The 19,812-nt window shown below is 46.8% G+C and overlaps 1 protein-coding gene across 1 annotated transcript in view; it reads left to right on the top strand.

Annotated features, from left to right (window-relative positions):
* The first annotated feature begins 4,319 nt into the window (after positions 1 to 4,319).
* TXNDC11 (thioredoxin domain containing 11) overlaps positions 4,320 to 19,812 on the top strand; it is a 39,468-nt gene continuing 23,975 nt past the window's right edge. Inside the window, exons 1-5 of the mRNA XM_081839626.1 lie at positions 4,320 to 4,634; positions 7,897 to 8,113; positions 9,878 to 9,975; positions 12,136 to 12,265; positions 16,411 to 16,504. Coding sequence (XP_081695752.1) covers positions 4,396 to 4,634; positions 7,897 to 8,113; positions 9,878 to 9,975; positions 12,136 to 12,265; positions 16,411 to 16,504 — 778 coding nt within the window. The 5' untranslated portion in view covers positions 4,320 to 4,395. The remainder of the gene's footprint in view (positions 4,635 to 7,896; positions 8,114 to 9,877; positions 9,976 to 12,135; positions 12,266 to 16,410; positions 16,505 to 19,812) is intronic.

The raw sequence follows: 19,812 nt of genomic DNA on the forward strand, positions 1-19,812 counted from the left end.
TAATTGAATCGTGACCGTGGGCTCCTGGAAGCCTAACTTTATGGAGTCCGGTCGTTCCTAGTCTTGGGTAAAATCCTCTTCTGCCAGTCCAATGAAATTGTCTCTACTCCGTCCCTGTCCTGGTCTCTGATATCTTCCATCTCGGATCATTCCCCGTCCCCGTCCCTGGTTTCTTGGGCCGGAGCCTGGGCCTGGGCCTGGGCCTGGGCCTGGGCCTGGGCCTGGGCCTGGGCCTGGGCCTGGGCCTGGGCGTACTTCTTCCAACCTCAGGGGTTCAGGACACTCCCGCTTCCAATGACCCTCCTTCTTGCAATTTGCACATTGATTCCTTCCCAGTGGTGGATTCCTTCCTCGCCCTCGCCCTCCATTTAAGGGGCGGTGGTCTTGCTTCACTGCTGTGGCTAGCATTACCATCTTTTCCTTCTGCCACTTCTTCTTCTCTTGCTTCTCAGCCTCATCCCTATTCCGATAAACTCGGCGTGCAATGGCCATAATTTGGCTCATCAGCATCCCTTCCCATCCTTCTGATTTCTGAATTTTCTTACGAATGTCAGAAGCGCACTGGGCCACAAATGTAGCAGTAATCATTCTACTGTTTTCAGGGGCTTCAGGGTCAAAAGGAGTCCATATACGATAGGCTTCTTGCAGCCTCTCTAAAAAGTCTCCCGGACTCTCATTTGGTTTCTGTTCTACTTCTGAGACTTTAGACATATTAGTGGGCTTCTGGCATGCCCTGCGGATACCTTGCACAAGTGTCTGGCGGTAGGTGGTAAGTCTGGCCAGGTGAATTGCATTGTTTGGATCCCAATTAGGATCTTCCAAGGGAAAGTTATCTTGGAGATGACGGTCAATATTATAAATATTTCCCGCTCTGGCCTGCTCACGCAAATATATCTGTGCCTTTTCAATTATGTCTCTCCTTTCCTCAGTGGTGAACAGAGTATTTAGGAGCTGGCGACAATCTGTCCAAGTAGGGCTATGAGTATTTACTATTGAAGTCACCAAGTCCATCATAGCCTGAGGTTTTTCTGCAAAAGATGGGGTGTGTGTTTTCCAATTCATCAGATCTGTAGTTGTGAATGGAATATATTGCAGGGTCGAAGTTCGAGGTGGCCGTGGTCCGGGTTGCCCATTAACCAGCGCAGGCTCCTCAAGTGCATCAAATACTCTTCTAAGAGGGGCTACTACGTGATCTTTCTCTTCACTTTGCTCTAGGGGCCTCAAATCATAGGGGATGGTATCTGTCGCAAGGCGTTCTTTTAGCAGCTTTATACGCCTGGCTGTATTGCTTGCTGACCGAGCAAAGTCTCCCTGTAACTTCTGTAATATTTCTCTGGGACTTGGATGTACAGGGGTTTGGGGTGGGCAATCAGTTGTTCCACTAAAGGAGACTGTAGATGGAGGTCTATTAGGAGTCACAGGTGGAATAACCACTTCTGCTTGGGCTTTATTATAGGACTCCAATGCCTCCTGAAGATATTTATCATAATCTATCAAGGAATCAAACTCTGTGACTCCACTCCCATTATTCATTCCAGTTTCTTGCCTTGGGGTTACAACTGGTAGAGTGTTTGGATTAAGCTCCCTTCGATGTGGAGCATAGGGTGGAGGTGGAAGCACCTCTTCCTCTGGCCCCTCAAAAATGGGTTTGAGTTTATTTGGCAAGATTCCTTTCCTAGCTTCGGCTTTTACAGCCAATAATTTGCATCGTTTGACTTTGCATTCCCTTATCCATGGAGGATTTTTATTTAATGTGCTCAGCCAGGAATCTATATATGGAAATTGTTCTGGGCACCCTCCAGTTTCTTTGGCGATATCAGTCCAAAGTTTGCTTACTAAATTTATATCAAAGGTTCCCTGGGATGGCCATCCAGTAATTTGTTTTGGCCATTCTAGTTCACATAACGTTCTCAAGCGCTCTGGCGTCATTTTGACACCATATGCCCCTGAGAAGGCTTTCTTAAAATTATTTAACATACACTCAAGAGGTGTATTTTCCCCCTTTGAACCCCCAACTCCCATTGTATGGCCCTGTGAAGTATCCACTCAGTCACTCACAGACGCGCTTCGTGGGTTTCCTTGCCTAGTTGGAGTCGCCTCACTAGGAACCGAAGTACTGCCCACTCCACACTCGGGTCAGCTACAGATTGCTCTGTACTTTCTCACACATACAATGCGCTGGATACTTCACCACACTCTACCTCCCAATTTTTCCCTTTCCCTACACCAGATCACCATCTGATGTACCCAACCACCTAGCGTACTCAGTTTCCCCTTACTGAGACGCAGAAGTTTGATCAAGACTTCTCTTCCTCCTAATTAATTGGAGGGCCAAAAATCCCTTTGTGCACTTACCCTTGGTTGGTTCCCTGTTTCCCCCGGTCCGTCGCCGCCAGTGAGCAGGGTATCAGACAGACGAGTCTTCTGCGTTCCCCCTGGAAAAAATTACCAGTGCGCGCTTTGGGTAAGCAGTTGTCCTCTCTCTTGTACCCTGCCCAGTAGGGCGAAGGGGCTGCGTTCCAGCAGACCACTTATCCGAGTCACGGCACCATAAAATGTAGCACCCTGCTTGTGGTTAACGCTTAGCTGGAATGAAATATTCAACGCAGCAATAGAGAAATTAAAATAGTAATTTATTTGTCAGACAAATAAAGAGGCACAGTGGTACATGGTTACCAAGCTCTGGCCTGGCCTCCTGCCATTCTGGCCAGCACTTATATTCCCTTAATCCAGCCCCCTTTGCTCCTCCTGTGGCTGCCTCTGTCCAATCAGCCTGGTTGAAATTCCTATTGGCTGTTTGCTAGAACCAATCACAAAAGATACACCCACAAAAGATACACCCATTTCCTTGCCCTTATAAGGGAGACAAAGAGCTATATATAAATGACAAATAAGTAATAATATATCTTACATGGAATCTTAATTACCAGCTCACCTCTTGCCCTTCTTGCCCTATTGCCTTCTAAAACAAATGGTTTAATCTTACATTTTATGTTCAACAGATGTCAAGGATCTTGAGTTTCACATCAACATTGAAAGATTTCCTTCATTTAATGTTTCTAAACAAAATGCCTGACAACTATATATCAAGACTGCTTGGATGGCGTCTTCTGTCTGGCAGGGGGGGGGCTGGTGGCTGACTTAATTTCAGGATAAATACAACTCTTACAACCATATGAAATAAGAATCTAGCATTCCTTAAATCCTTTGCATAATTACATTTAAGCCAATATATTTAAGCTAATATATTTCATACATTTATCATAGGTAGCCTCTTAAAAGAATAAAGCTTTTCAAAGTAAAAAGGAAGGAACTCAATAAAACACAGCTTTTAAAAGAAGCCTCTTCAGTTTGCACCTCCCCCTTTCCCCCTCCTCTCCAGCCTCAAAATAAAATAGGAAGAAGCTGCTTCTTCTGCCAAGCCAGTTGCCTTTCCAACATTTAACACATTTTAACCTTTTTTAACTCTCTCAGTTTAAGAAACAGCTTTAGAAGAGACTTCCCCAAAAATGCTCTCTTTCTTTCTAGCTAAATGTTTTTCCTTCCATTTGCTCCTGGCCTTTCAACCTTAGAAAGAAGATCTGGCTCATTTTACTGGGAGGCACATTAGTATTATCTTTCCCCATTCCTAATGGTGTTTTCTCAGCCTTGGGGCAGCATATGTAATTTCCCCTTTTTATGACTTTGAGAATTGTTTTTCTGCTATAAATCAATGGGGCCCTTCTTGTGTTAGGAGGAAAAACATCTTGCCAAGGTTCTTTTAGGCAGCTGGTCTTTTGCCTGGCATGAAACATTTGAAAATCCTTTTTTTAAGCTCATTTTTAAATACAAGCCTTGATTGAAATATATAGAAGCTTTGATAAAAATGCAGGCTTATGATTAGATGCCTCACCGGCGTGCCAAAAACGGAACATAACGATCAATATATTTCTTTTTATTTGAAGTGGAAGCGAATTCCCACACGGGGAATTCGCCGTGTGAGGGAACAGCCGCCGGCAGTCCTTCCTGGAAGAGCCCGAGGCCTAGGAAAGGAGCCAGGCCTCCTCGCCATGGCCCGCCTCGGGAGACCCCCGCCGCGCCGCCGCCCTCGCTTCGAAGCCGGCCGACGGAGCCCGCGCTCTCCCCGCGGCTCATGGCGGGCCTGCGCGAGGAGCTCCGCCGCCTGAGGGGGAGGCCGGAGCGTAGGCCTGGCGCGCCTCCTCCCCGTCCCCACCTCCGCGGCCGGCTGGCTGGCTGGTTGGCGGGGCGGGGAGACGTGGCGGCGGCGGCGGCGGCGCCTCTCGCTCCGGCCGCCGAGCGACGTGTGCGAGCGTGAGGGGCTCCGCTGGGCCCCGCCTAGGCCGGGCGGGCAGGCCAGGCCCCGGCCGGGAGGGACGGCGCGGAAGGGAGGAGGGCATGTCGGCATGCGGAGGACCCGGACCTGACTCCGGCCTTCCCTCAGCGCCTCCCGAGGCTCCGCAACACCAGCAGCAGGAGGAGGAGAAGGAGGAGGAGGAGGAGGAAGAGAAGGAGGAGAAGAAGCCGCAGCCCCGGTGGCTCGGCGCTTCCCGCATGGCCCGGCGGCCCGAGGTCCTGTGCGGCGCCGCGGTGGTGCTGAGCTGCGCTTTCCTGGTCGCCCTCAAAGTCACCTGCAGGTAAGCCAAGGCGCACCTGAGGAGGGGGGGGGGCTCAGGTTGGGCCCAGGTGTGTGTGGGGGGGCACCTGGAAATGCGTGGGGCTGCAAAATGCAAAGCCTCCCCTTGCACAAAGGAGCCCCATCAACCCGTGCAGGAGTCCAAGCAGGTTTAATCTGAATCTCTTGCCCCAGCAAGAAGCTAATGAAGTGTTGGGGTGGAAGGGAGTGGCAGCTTCTCCCGAGTGGCTTCACCTGCGAAAGAGAGGGGTGGTATTTTATTTTTATTATTTTTATTATTATTATTATTGAAGTGCAGTAGGGTCGTGTGGGGAAGAGGAGGAAGGGGCTGTCCGTGGACCTGGTCTCTCTTCTCTCTCCCGCCCATCCAAGCAGCCAACTGCCGGAGCATCCCTGGGCATAAGCAGAGCGCCGGGTGTTGGGGCCATTCAGAGCACCATCCGTGCTGCAGCTTGGTGGGTAGGGCATCTGTTTTGCAGGCAGAAGGTCCTGGGTCCTGGCCCAAGCAGGTCTGAAATGCTGGAGAGCTGCTGCCAGTCTGTGTGGACATTACTGAGCTAGATGGGGCCAATGGTCTGACTCTGTATAAGGCACTTCCTACATAATCTTCTAGGTAGAGCTTAAGGCAATAGCCCTTTCCTGTTGTTTGTCGTTGTTGTCGCCCCCCCCCAAAAACCCCCATGAGTCCCGTCCCCCCAGGATAGATTGCCTTCTTTAGGGATCATGGTTAACAGCTGCTATTGACCTGGCCGCCAGCATTGTATCTATCCTTTTTTTTAAAAAAGAGCCCTGTTGTTGTTCAGTCGCTTAGTTGTATCCAACTCTTCGTGACCCCCTGGACCAGAGCACGCCAGGCACTCCTGTCTTCCACTGCCTCCCGCAGTCTGGTCAAACTCATGTTTGTAGCTTCGAGAACACTGTCCAACCATCTCGTCCTCTGTCGTCCCCTTCTCCTTGTGCCCTCCATCTTTCCCAGCATCAGGGTCTTTTCCAGGGAGTCTTCTCTTCTCATGAGGTGGCCGAATATTGGAGTCTCAGCTTCAGGATCTAATTCAGTACCCCGTTTGCAACTACAGTCAGTCAGCTGCCTTTGGCAAGCCCCTGCCCACAGAAAGCATGGCAGTAAAGTGATGGTCTTCCCTCACTGATTGATCCCAGGATCTGACATTGAGAGGTATACTGCCTGAGTACATGGGGGCTCCATTTAGCTGTCATGGCTAGCAGCTGTTGATAGATTTGTCCTGCATTCGTTTGTCACCTGTTTGGAAAAAAACAACTGTCCTGTTGGTTCCATCAAGCCAGTTCCTTTGACATGGATTAGCTACCGTGTAATTTGTCTACAGTGAATTAGTTACTACTGCTACCTGCCTTTTTGTACTCTTCGTTGGGTCTTTCCTTCCCTCCCCCAACCGTTCTGCAACTCATAGATGCATTTACATTGCACATTGTGCCATCACTTGACATTCAGCCACACGCTGCATGAAAATTCTCCTATTGCATTTGAAGTGCTATGGAACTTGCAGTGTGTGATCTGTGGTATCTGGTTCACGTATCAAAAGCTATTGCTTGGGGTTTGGAAGTTTGGTAATGTTATTCAAGGCTGTTTCAGTCCTTACATTTTTAAGATATGCTTGTGAATTGATCTTCATGTGCATGTAAAAATCTAACATCTGAATGTGGCAAAAGAATATTTACAAGCAAGCGCGTGGTGCAGAAACCTTGAACAGGAAGCCACAAGGAGTGTACATATAAGCGGCAAGTCCGGTTTTGTGTCCACGAAACACTTGACGTGTCCCTAGTTTTGATTTTGACTAGTGTACAAGGCATCCGGCGTGAGGGTTTCAGGTAGCCAGGACTGCATGAAAATGTTGGCAGCTCTTGTTTCAGACCCTGCATCTTTTTCCGTAATCATGTTTGCAGCCATGAGAACTGTTCACATGTACTTTGCTCAGAAAAGGGTTTCAGTAGGATAAAAAAAACCAAACAAACCACAATGCATTTTGAAAGGTCTTATTTGATGCCAGTAAACAGCAAGAAATGGGACTGGATAAAAATGTGATCCATAGAAACATAATACAGTTCTCTAGAACAGAGGACTTAAAAGAGCGACAACAACAATTAGGTGCTATGATTATGCATTTCTAATTGTTGTAATGCAGCAGGAGCCTCAGGGTTGAGAAACACAGCACTTCTCTTTTAAAGCTAATGGGAGCTGCTGTGAGGCCATGCTGTGGGGTTGTGTATGCATCTCCCACTCAGCCCTTCACCCTCAGAAGAGCCTGTGACTAATTTGCAAGTGCAGCCTTTTCCCACCAAACTGCAGTGCGCAGAAGAACTGGAAGGCAACCCTTTTCCCACAGCTTATAACATCAAAACTCAGTTAAATTCAAATTCCCACTGAGTAAAGTAGAACTACAGTAAACATAAAGAGAATGCTGCCGAATCAGACCAAAGGCCTATTTGGCCCAGTATCCTGCTTTCCAAAGTGGCCATTCCCATATGCTGGGCCTGAGGACAATCCAGTATGAAAAAGTACTCTTCTTTTTTTTGTCTGACCCTCCTAAATTTGTTTGCTTGCTTACAAACATTTTATGCTGCTTAATATAGTAAAAATCTCTACGCAGTTTACATAAAAGCAAAAAAAAATCGGTAACAGTATCCAATAAGATTTCCTAGAAACAAGATAAAAGCAAAACTCAGCTATATCTCACAAATAAAACTGAGCAGTGTACAAAATAAATAATAATTTACAAAGAGTCCAGGATATAAGTTTTTAAAAGGCATTTAAAGGTCCTTACGGTCTCCACCTCACAAATCACTTGAGAGAGGGCATTCCAAAGTCTAGGTGCTATCACTGAGAGGCCTGCTTGAATGGGAGGGACAGGGGAAAGAAAGTAATTTTTCATATAGCACATAATGGAATTCACTGGCACAAGATGAGGTGATGGTGGTTTTAAGAGTGCTGTAAAGTCACAGAGGATAGGGCTACCAATGGCTGCTGTTCACAGAGGCTGTATACTTCCTTCAGGATCAGAGGTGTCATGGCTCAGAATACTAGTTCTGCTGGGTGCAACTGCATAAGAAGGCAACTGCTGATCCAGAGTAACTGGTTTATGCTGCAGTTCTGGAAGCATGTCCCTATGCTGCTTTTTAGCTTTTGCCAACTGACCAAGTGAGAGAATGTGAAGTTCTGTTGATCTTAACATTTGCACGCCCATGATACCTGACATATGCTCATGCATCTCTCTTCCTCCCCCAAATAGCCGCGCAAAAGATGTGACAATGCCAGCAAAGCTTCCAGTCAGCTTCTTCTCTTCAACATCTCCAGTCTGCGATCTTTTCCTTGGGCAGCTGGATCGTGCAGAGGACATCCGCCAAGATTCGGAAATCACCCTCTTTTTTTTCTACGCTCCATGGTGCGGACAGTCTGTTGCAGTGAGGGAAGAGATTGAGAAAGTGGCAAGCAGTTTGGCAGACCAGGTAAGGCGGATTGGGCAGGAAGGGACGCAGCTGTTGCTTTAAGTTACTTTTCTTGTTCGTCAGAGTTGTTTGGAGAGAGGCACTCTGATGTCCTGCTAATTTCAAACTGAGCATGCGGTCCCTGAAAATGGCAGGGCTGTACATGCTAGCAATGGCTCCTCTACTCTGCAAAAACCCTGTCAATTTGGAATTGCCCTTGGCAGAAATTTATAGCAAAGTGGTTGGGGGAGAAAAGAGACTGACACAACTAGGGTTCTATTTGTGGTTTCATTTATTAAGAAGGAATGGGCTGAATTCCCATAGGACTGTTTGCTAGCATGATTTAGATGTGTTTATTTAATATCATTTATATACTGCTTAAGGGACGCGGGTGACAACTGTGGGTTAAACCACAGAGCCTAGGACTTGCTGATCAGAAGGTCGGCGGTTCGAATCACCACGACGGGGTGAGCTCCCATTGCTTGGTCCCTGCTCCTGCCAACCTAGTAGTTCAAAAGCACGTCAAAGTTCAAGTAGATAAATAGGTACCGCTCTGGCGGGAAGGTAAATGGCATTTCCGTGTGCTGCTCTGGTTCGCCAGAAGCGGCTTCGTCATGCTGGCCACATGACCTGGAAGCTGTCTGCAGACAAACGCCGGCTCCCTCGGCCTATAGAGCGAAATGAGCGCGTAACCCCAAAGTCGGTCATGACTGGACCTAATGGTCAGGGGTCCCTTTACCTTTACCTTTATATACTGCTTAATTACTCCATCTCTTAAGTGGTGCACATGGAGCACAATATAACGACAATAAAAAATCAGTTAAAGCTGTAAAATCAGGATTCAGTTAAAATCTGTTGGGCTAGCAGGTAAATGAAGAATGTGAGTATGTGGATCAGACCAAAGACAGGAGACTGTTGACCTTGTTAAAGCGCTGAGTTGAATTGTGAATGAGTTTGATCCCTTTTTTTTTTGTAGTGAGTGTCCTAGTTAATAGTGTTACGGTTTTTCATTTTATCGTTGTAAAAGACATTAGATACACCAGTGGATTCGATACCACAGCAGATTATGCTATCAGTTTCTTTTAATTAAATTTTGAGAGGAGTACCATTTTTATTGTATGATTTGGAGAAAGCGCTTGGCTAAGCAATCAATATTTGATTTGACCTACATAATGATCTGCAGGATGTGCATTTTTTGTGCCAAGCACCTGCACTTTTCCCTGTACTAATTTAAGAACCTATGAAGAGCTCTGCTTGATCAGACCAAAATTCATTCTAGTCTGGCATTCTATTCTCACCGTGGCCAACTAGATGCCCACAAGCAGAACCTAAGTGCAGCGGCACTCTCGTCACTTGTGAGTAACTGGGATTCACAGACAAGTTGCCCCTGACAGGGATTTGGTTGAATATGCCAAAGGGAGTGGAGAGATGGCGGTCTCTTTTATGACAAGAAAAATGGAAGTAAATCCATTCTTGGGTAGATTTTGGGAATTGTAGTTTGCTTTAAATTCACATGGCTATCTACCCTTAAATCGTGTCTGCAACTCCCCAGTACAGCTATAACCCCTCCTAGTAAAGGTATAGCCAGCAGCTAGGGAAAGACTTCGGCCACTTGTGATTGGACTGCATTCTCCATTGTTGCACTTGTCCTCCTTGCAGTGTATCAATCAAGCCTCTGGCTTTGAAGTTTGCTGACTTCTGTGCTTGCCTCAAGAAGTGATTTACGGGTTGTGCCAAACATTTGTATTTACTCTCTCCACCCCCCTCACCCCGGCCCTTTTGCAGGTGCTGTTTGTGGCGATCAACTGCTGGTGGAACCAAGGGAAATGCAGGAAACAGAAACATTTCTTTTACTTTCCGGTTATATATTTGTACCATCGGAGGTAAGGCTTTTAAGTGCTCTTTGAGAGTCAGAACTTGTTAACTGTGGCAAGCCTTTATCGGCTGAACAAGGCTATCTACCCACCCAAACAGTGTGCCTTGTTGGTTAAGTTCCTCTGAGAACCAGTTTTCAAACTTACATTGCTCATAGGAATCACTGGGGCCGGGCAGCAGGTTCTGCTCAGAACAGATCTCTGTCTCCTGCTAAGCGTGGTTAGCACCCCTGACCAAATCCTGTCTGCTCCTTCCTAATGCCTCATGAAAATCAGCTACTGAGATTCAAGGAATCTTGTTTTGCTTCATGAGTTAAAGGATGTTCTTGTTTGTCAGGTTTGCTGGAGGTACAGAGCTGGGGTGTGTCATTTTGACATCAAGTCAGGAAAGTTCCCTTCTGTATATGTGTTCTAAGTTAAGGTTGTACAGTCCTTTCCTTTGGTAATTCAGTTTCTTGCTAAATAGAATGTGATGTTCTGCTGTGAGGCATATAATCAGGCATCCATGGTGATGGAATTGTGGTTTCTAATTCATAATCTGAAGCCTTTCCAATATCTAAGCACTAATTTAAAAAGACAGTGTGCCATTAGGCCTTATGAGTACAGTGGGAAACTTGGGAAATGATATGGAGATTGTTTCTGTTGATCAGAACACAGACTATTGGAAGGGGAGAGCAGCAGGAAATAGGATCTCTGCACAGATCCAAGTTCCTTATCACCATCAGTTCCCTATCCCTCTGCTCTTTGGCAATTATTGCCTCCAAGCATCCAGTTTGGTTAGCTTAGCTTAGAAGAGCAGTCAGCTAGAACTGCAGCTGAACGGTTTTGTTTGCAAAATGGAAGCTTTGAGAGGTTATCGAGAGAGCAATTGCATGCTCAGAGATCCACGGTCTTTCAAAACATTTTGCAATTGCCATTGCCTGCGTTGTCATGGAGGCTAAGGCTATCGATGTCTACCAGCCAGAATGGCTGTGTTCTACCTCCACGGCTGAAGGGAGACTGCCTCTGAATACCAGTTGCTGTGGAACACATGTGCGGAGTTCCTGCTTTGAGGCTTCCCAAGGGCAACTGGCTGGCCACTGTGAGAACAGGATGTGGGACTAGATGGGCCATTGGCCAGGTTTCCAGACCTAGTGAACTTGCTGCTCAGTGAGCCAACTTGTATTGCATTTAGGTTCAAATGGTTGCCTGATTAGCTATAGTGGAAGCTGGCACAAGGACAGTGAAGGCTTCTGGATCTGATGAGACAATCAGAAGGCTGGTGATGGCTGTTTTGTCCATGCTGCTTATAATTTGCTGTTTCTCCCCTGCTCTGTCTCTAAAGTTCCACAATAGACAGTAGAGCTGGGGGTGCCTCACTCTAACTATTTGCTCCATATGCATTGTCAGTCAAAAACTGTAGCAGAATGCCCCAGAGCAGCGGGTTGGAATTCCTTGCATTTATCTTTATGTCTGCATGTGCTGAGTCACTTTGCACAAAAGTTGAATAAAACCGCCATTTGAGATTAGGATGACAAAGCCACAGGGTGAGCAGAATGTGTTTTGTTCCAGTTTAAAGAGTCTTTTGAGTTGCCTTATCTGGTTTTGCCCAGCGTGTACATATTCTTGCCTGGTAACGGCCGTCTCTTTTGCCATAATCAAAGACCTAATATGATACTATTGTGCATTATGGTTCATGTTCAGCTCCTTCCGCCTTCTCTCTCCACCTTCTAGAATCGGGGTGTGGGGAGTAGCGGTGCTACTTTTGAGAGGTAGGCAGGAATGTAGGCCTAACTCTGGATTCAGCCAGATCGAGAGGCCCCCGTACTCCTGTTCAGGCAAGGCAGAGAGAACTTCTGTCCGTGCCACAGTGTTGACCACCCACATTTCAGGCAGTAATTGCCGCATTTCACATTTATTGTTAAAACTTCTACCTCAGAGCTTTCAGCTCTTAAATCGACCTTTGTCAGCCTGGTGCCCTTGGACGACAACTCCCATCAGCTCCAGCTGTGCTGGCTGGGGCAAACAGTAGGCCAAAACATCTGGAAGGCACCTGGTTGGCAAAGGCTTGTCTTAAATGCTCACTCTTAGCCTTGACCAGCCCTAGGTCTTTCTCTATTAGCTTAGGAATTGCAATTTTAATTTTTCAAACTTTTAACAGTATTTGGTTTCTTTTCTTTTCGATGCCAGCTTTGGGCCCATCGAATACAAAGGCCCGATGAATGCTGTTTACATTGAAAAATTTGTCCGCCGAGTGATGACTCCCCTGCTTTACATCTCATCTCGATCAAAACTTCAGCAGTTTCTCTCCAATTATGAGGTAACTTGCCTCTGCTTTTTGATCTAGCCATTCATGACTCCAGGAAGGTTTGTGTTTCTTTCAAGGGTGATCTTGCTTCTGGTTACAAAGAATGGACTCTGTTTTCTTTCTGAGTTTACTGGAAACCAGTATTCTCTGCCACTGTATTTTTGACGTGCTGGTTCACGTGCTTCCTGTTTGGCTTGATCCCAGGGTGAAATTCTGAAGATGATTGGCAGTGACTGCAGCAGTGTTGAGAAGTCTCATCTGCAGTATGTGTGTGTCTGTGTGTGCTAGCATGTTGTCAGAGAGGACCCATAACTTTCGAACCCTTTCATTCCAAAGATACCAAATGAATTTCATCAACTGATTAAATTGGGGGAGATGAACAATCATTTTGAAGGGGGGAAATATTATTTTCCTTGATGTTAGGTGGCTACATGTATGCCTGTTTTGCAGCATCTCCCCATCTTAAAATAAGCCTTCCCTTCTCCAAAGTGAGAGCAAAGGGGGAATGATATGGTGCCTCATACCTGCAGCTTTCATAGACAATTTCAAAATAGGTTTAAAAAATAGTTACCCAATTAACCAGGATGCATTTTGGGGGGGTCAAATCTGCCTTCAAGTCAATTAATCTAAGTGTAATGAGGGACCTTTAGTCCTCCAGATGTTGTTGGACTACGGCTGCTGTCATTGCTGAGTGGGGCTATGTTGGAGTCTGGCAACACCTGGAAGCTCCCTGGTCAATTCATAGCAACAGCTCTGATGTTGATGCTTCTCCATCTTGTCAGGTGTGGGGAGGGGTGTCGAACCTGCAGTGAGTGTGTTAAAAGGTTCTACTTTCCTTTCTGATATCACCAGGGATGCCTTTCCCTATGGGAGCACCGCCTTGTCTAAAAGCATTTTTGGCCCATTAGAACGGAGACCTGATGGGTCAGCTCCTTGGCTCTTGGCTTCCTGCACACTGCCTTTTCAGGGATCAGGTTGTGAACAGCCGTGCAGGCTCAGGCCTTTCTATAAGCATAGGGAGGGATAGATCCAGAATGGGAAGCAGGACTAGAGATGGGGCTGCTGCATCAGAGGAAGAACAGGGAACTACAGGAAGCTCAAGGAGTCCCTTGTTAGAGCAAACCTTCACTCTGCTTCACAGGGCCTCTGTAGGTGCAGTAGTCTTTACTTATCTCTATCCCTGTCTGTGATTCCAGCCTTGCCTCTTCCCCCAAAGCCTTTCCAGCATCTGAAAAGCACAGAACTCTGTGCTGCATCATTTGGGCATACCAGCTGAAGTTGCACACAAGTTACTAGTCCATAGACCTTTTTTAATGTCAGTTTTCAAAAATGAGCTGATTTAAGATTGATGCACTTACACAGATGGCCCAGGATATCTGCAGAGTTCCACGTCACTTTGAAATCCAAGTCACTGTTTTTAAGTTTGCCCATGATGATGTTGTTGGACATAAAGTTTAGAGCCACAAGGGGGAACCAGCAGGAAATATTTGAAGGCCTCTGTGTTGATCTTGGATCACAGCGAGTATTAAAGCCTTTCCCAGCAGCAAATAATTAGGAACTAGTAAAGCTCATTCCTGTTGTCTTTTCATTCCCATTTTTTCCCTCTGATCCTAGTCTCTAACTCGGGTTGAAAATATGTAAACTTCCTATACATGTTTAAACAGACAAAACTCTCATGCACAGAATCTGGTGCCACCTTTTTGGAAAGTGGCTTCAGCGTGGAATCTCCTGTCGGTTGTGGTTGTGTCACCTGGTGGTTTCTTATCACCTGAGCAGGATTTGTGTTGCTTTGAGTACCTGTACTTTGTCCTGGAGCATGTGATAATATTATTTATTTGCCTTTGGAGCAAAGTCTTCTCAACACTGTGCATATGCAACCAGCCTGCTTGGCTTGCAGTAGCAGTGGCGTAGCATGGAGGGTGCAGGGGGGGCCGGCCACACCGGGCGCAACATCTGGGGGGGGCACTTGCCGCCTCCGGAGTCACCGAAGAGCCTTGGGCGCAGGCTGTAGCAGAGCCCCATGTCTCGCAGAACCGACGAGCTGTGCGCGCGTCCGGGCTGAAGGCGTCCGGCAGGCAGCGGCTCTCAGCGCTCGCCGCGGTCCCCGCGTGTCAGGGCCGCGGAGGGCGTGCCAGGCAGCCCCTCCTCACAGCCCCGCCACCGCCGCTGCTGCTGCAGCTGCTGGGTCATGTTACATTTTCCTCGCCTCTCTGCCCTCCTCCTCCTCCGGGCAAGCGGCGTCGTTTGGGCGCCAGCGGCAACTCGCCTCAGATCACCTGACACGGACCCGCCACCGTGGCTACCTTACCGTAAATACCCCAGCCCAGGCAGCAGCAAGAAGAAGCTGGCAGCGGGGGCAGGTTAGGGGTTAGGGGCGCAAATTACTTGCCTTGCCCCGGGTTAGGGGGCGCAAATTACTTGCCTTGCCCCGGGTGCTGACAACCCACGCTACGCCGCTGTGCATTAGGAAGGGGAACTACAGGCTTTCGGTGCTGAGCGTGTGTTTTCATGAGCCGCAGAACTGCTCTGTTCTTAGAAACTTTTGTGGCTTCACTTTCTGGGTTGAAGTTTTTTTCCTTGCTTGTTCTGAGTGCTTTGAATCTCAGCATACATGGCGGCACTGTTCTTTATCCTTTCGCAGATTGAACGTCTGCATTCTTTTTTCTTAGGCTGCATTCAAATACAACGCTAAGCCATAAGCCACATGTAGTGAGCAAGTCTTCTTCCAAGCACCTCCTGCTTTCCTCCTCCTTTCTTCCAGTAGGGAGTGAAGCCACAGAGTGGCTGGCTGAGCATTGTGTCCAAACCAGCAAACACACCACAGCTGGGAAGCCAAGAAAAAAAACCTTGGCTTCAGATTGTGGCTGTCTGGAGAGAAACAGACAACAAGTGCCAGTTCAGTCACTCTAAGCCAGCTGATCCGTAGTTGTTTCTCTGCTGGAGGAAGAGAGGAACAAAACAGGAGCAGTCAAGTTGTGTGTTGTGGCATGCATCTCACCCACAGATTAAACTCTGGTTTAAGGCAGATGGACACAGCTTCAGTTTGTAAGCCACCCTGCAAAGTGTTTTGCTTGGAAGGTGGAGTTACAAATCTATTCAGGAAATGTGATTTATGAACATGGGAAAGTATCATATACCAAGTCACACTACTGATCAGTCTAGCTCAGTGTAGTCTACAGTGACTGGCAGTGACTCTCCATCGTCTCAGGTCCATTGACCAGTTCTACCTGGAAATTCCAGGACTTGAAACTGGAAGCTGTGGTATGCAGTGTTCATTCTTTCCTTCTGACCTATGGCCTTTTTCCTTGGAAGTGGTGCAATAATAATAATAATTTATTATTCGTACCCCGCCCATCTGGTTGAGTTTCCCCAGCCACTCTGGGCAGCTCCAAACAGAATATTAAAAACACAATAAAACATCAAACATTAAAAATTTCCATAAACAGGGCTGCCTTCAGATGTCTTCTAAAAGTCAGCTAGTTGCTTATTTCCTTGACATCTGATAGGAGGGTGTTCCACAGGGTGGGTGCCACTACCAAGAAGGCCCTCTTCTTGGTTCCCTGTAACCTCACTTCTCGCAGTGATTGAATCTCCAGAAGGCCCTTGGAGCTGGACCTCAGTGTCTGGGTTGAACGATGGGGGTGGAGACACTTCTTCAGGTATCCTGGGCCGAGGCCGTTTAGGGCTTTAAAGGTCAGCACCAACACTTTGAATTGTGCTCGGAAACGTACTGGGAGCTAAACCCAGTGAAAGCTCAAAGGTGTGATACCATTGAGTGAAATCAGGTGGAATTTAGATATTATCTTAGAGGTGGGGGTGGGATCCAGCTGGGATGAAGTTCTGTCTGTGTGTGCCATTGTTTGTGTTGGTCAGAAACCAGTCAGGATTTCCCCACCACAACGTTTTGAATGGACTTGGAGTTTGCAGCTACTCTGGTCAGAACAACCCTCTGTGTCTCCATCTAGGAATATGTACTCAATGGGAAATATTAACAATCCTTCCAAACTACAGGACTGCATTGACAATGGAGGAGCAATGCCCAAGGATTAAATATTTACATAATTAAACCAAAGCCCATTGTGTTGTTTTTCCCTGTAATGGTAAATAAGCGCAGCACCTCTCATGTGTTCTCTTGTGTTTTTGTTTCGTTTTTGCAGCCAGGAGTTTTGGGATATTTTGAGTTCAACGCTTCGCCCCAACCACCTGGTTATCTGACATTCTTCACTTCAGCTCTGCATTCATTAAATAAAGGTAAATTCATTACCCGTATAAACCACTGTTTAATGTTACATTTGATTGAATTTCACCATGCCTAATTTGTGGGTGGGAATGATGGGATGCCGTTGGTTTTCTTTCCATTGTCTGCAGAATGCATTTGACTTTATATTTAGCGCTGTTTTCAAAACAATCACCGTCATCACATTTATTAATCCCATACCCAATGTTATCAGGCCGACTTTGACAGGCTGCACAGTCCTGGCCATGATAAAACTTCCTGAGCAGGAGCATGTTGAAAATATATTTTGGCTTCTTGCACACAATGGACTAAATATATCACAAGACAGCTCGGTGGGGGCTCTCAGCCAGAAATGCTGACAAAATTTCCTGTCACATTTTGTTCTCTGTCGAAAGCCAGCAAGCTTCAGTTGCAAAACATGGAAGTTAAAAAGAACGGTTGCCCACGTCATTTAGGCACCTGAGGTGGAAAATCTAAATGGCGCCCCCTCCCGCTAATTAACATGGGGCAGAGTCCCCTGAGGGAAGTTCTCTTGCGAAAGCCCCTTTGAAATGGTGCAGTTGTTGCATGGCTCCTGTTCATTTCAGTCTGGGTAGTGGGGACGTTTTAAGGCCAGGGGATATTGCCGCTTGGATGATGCATCACCTGTAATGACACCAGCAACTTTACCGCATGAAGCAGTAACCTTCCTGGTGGAGCTGCCTCTCCTAAAATGCGCTGTAAAAGCAAAACATGGCACTGGAGTGAGAGGAGAGAGGGAAGATTTGGGCTGGGTTTGTTCATTTTTGTCTGTGCTGCATGTTGGATTACTACACTCTCCGTGCGCATCAGCAGTTTCTTAAAAACGAGCCACGCAACACACCCTGCTGTGAATATAAGAACATCAGTAGATTCCTGCGGGATCAGATCACGGACTTATCTAGTCTGGCATCCTGTTTCCCACGGTTGTTAACCCGATGCCTCTGGGAAGCCCACAAGCATGGCCTGAGCGCTACAGCCCTCTCCTGCTCTTGATTTATTTATTTTTATTTTATTTATTGAATTTATATACCGCCCTGCATCAAAAGATCTCGGGGCGGTTCGCAAGATGAAAATACAGGATAGAGTGTTTGAGGTTTATAGCACTGGACACACAGGCATAAGATGCAAATCTTCATCTCAAGGCTTCTCTTTCTGCAACGGGGAGAGTTTAGCAACTGATGTGGAGGAGTTGAACTGCTGTTCCAAAGGAGACGTCTTTTTGTTGTTTCCATGACAACAGAAACAGCCACCTTGCATCCTCCTGAGAAGAGGGCAGGACTGAAAAAAATAAAATAAAATCAGCTGGTGGCTTATTTTGGGGGCATAGTGTTCTTTATATACTCCCAATTAGCTCAGTTAGATCTTGGCAGGAATTGTTTGGTGCCGGGTAAAAGTGTACGCTGTGGTGAAACTACAAGGATGGGGGAGAACTAAAATCGGTATTGACCGTCGTTTGCCCAGCCTTGTGCATTAGATGAAACACTCTAGTAATGGAAGAACTATCTCACTAATAAAGTACGTATTGATCGCGCTGCCTGGAGTAGATTTGCCAGCTGACCATATTACTACTAATTCCACCCAGCTCTTAGCCTTTTATTCTCATCTCTCCACTTATAAACACCGTATTTTTCAGTGTATAAGACAATGTTTTTTGCTTAAAAAAAATAGGCAAAAATTGGGGGTTGTCTTATACACGGATAACGAATGCAGAGTGGGGACAGGAGATTGGTGGCAGCAGTGAACAGGAGATTGGCTGCAGTGATTGGGTGGGTGATTGGTGGCTGCGGAAAGGCCTTCTGGTGATTGGCTGTGGCTGCGGCAATTGGGTGGGTGGTTGGCGGCTGTGGCGAGGCATGCGGGCAATCAGCTGTGGTTTGCATGGGTGGGCTGTTGGCAGCGAGTGGGCAGACAATTGGCAACTGCGGCAAGGTGTGTGATCGGCAGTGGCTTTGACGAGTGATGGGCGGGTGAGCGATTGGTGGTGGTGACCCCCCCCAAAGCTAAACAACTTAATTTCGGGTTTAAAAAAAAATAGGGGATGTCTTATACATTGGGGGGGGGTCTTATACATGGAAAAATACTGTAACTGCCTTATAAGTCAAAGAATTGTGGGGCAGGAAAACCATGGGATCTGGTGGCTTTCGGCTATTTTACTCATGCATGTTACCTGTTTGCTGCTGTTTGCATCAAAATGATCCATCAAGGAACAGGGATTGGGCTAAAGTTATCTGCTGAGTTGTGTGTTGTGGAAAACCCAGGTCCACTGCCCTGTAATGTGTGAAATGGCCTTTCAGTTTACACCATTCCTCAAAATTCTGCTCCTTGCAGCCCTGTCCTTTGGCTTTGAACGATGTAGCTGCAGGATCTCTAAGCATGCATACTAGAAGGCCAGTCCTGTGGAATTCAGTGCCTGCCCAGATGGAGACCCAGTCTTTACCACTTTGGGGATGTTTTCAGGAGACAGCCACACATCAATATGACTGCATTACTGGTAGTCTGGTCCCAAACGCTCTTCACTTGGAAGCAAGCCCTTCTGAATTCAATGCTTGCTCTGTGCATTCGCATCGACTGCAAAAGTCCACTCTTCTTGCATATGCAAAGAAAGCAGTTTGCGTGTTGCTTTTATGCCTCGCCCTCTCTCCTGACGAAGACCAGTTGTGGGCAGGGCATGCCCTCCCTGTTCAGGCACCACAAAGCATTAAAGATCCCACCATCTTGGTGCTCTTAAAACCTAAAGTTCTGCAGTGATAGTGCAGGAGTCTTACGAAAGGAAGCGCTTTCCCAACCTCATCCAGATTCTGAAAGGGCCACTTGCTTTTTAAATGACAATCTGGGGCATCCAAACCTTTGTCCTGGCACTCTGCCCTCCTACTCAGTGCTGAAATGTGTGTTCTAAGTGCAGAGCAGAGGTCGCGCTTGCAACATGCCATTTCCGTCGTTTTGTATCCTGTCAACAAGTTGCTTTATCTCCGTTTGCTGTTTATCTTGGACCAAGTTCGGCTTGGTTTCTTTTGCCATTTCTTTGGCCAACAAACTAAAACCCAATGAACTCCTTTATGCAGTCTTATTACTCCTATTATTTCTGTCCCAAGGAGGGTGAAATCAGCCTGGATACTAGACATTTCCCTCCCCTCCCCCCTTACGTATTCTCCTTATTTATTTTTGTGGCAAAGAGTTGGGAGAGGAGGGTCCACTCTCTTAAATCAGTGCTGCATAGAGATTATGTGCCAGTTTAAAAAAAAATGTACACTTGATTATTTAACCCTTGATGACTTGCAAAGAAAAGGGGAGACGTGGCTTC

Source organism: Podarcis erhardii (genome assembly GCF_964252035.2).
Source record: "Podarcis erhardii genome assembly, chromosome: 14".
Lineage (NCBI taxonomy): Eukaryota > Metazoa > Chordata > Lepidosauria > Squamata > Lacertidae > Podarcis > Podarcis erhardii.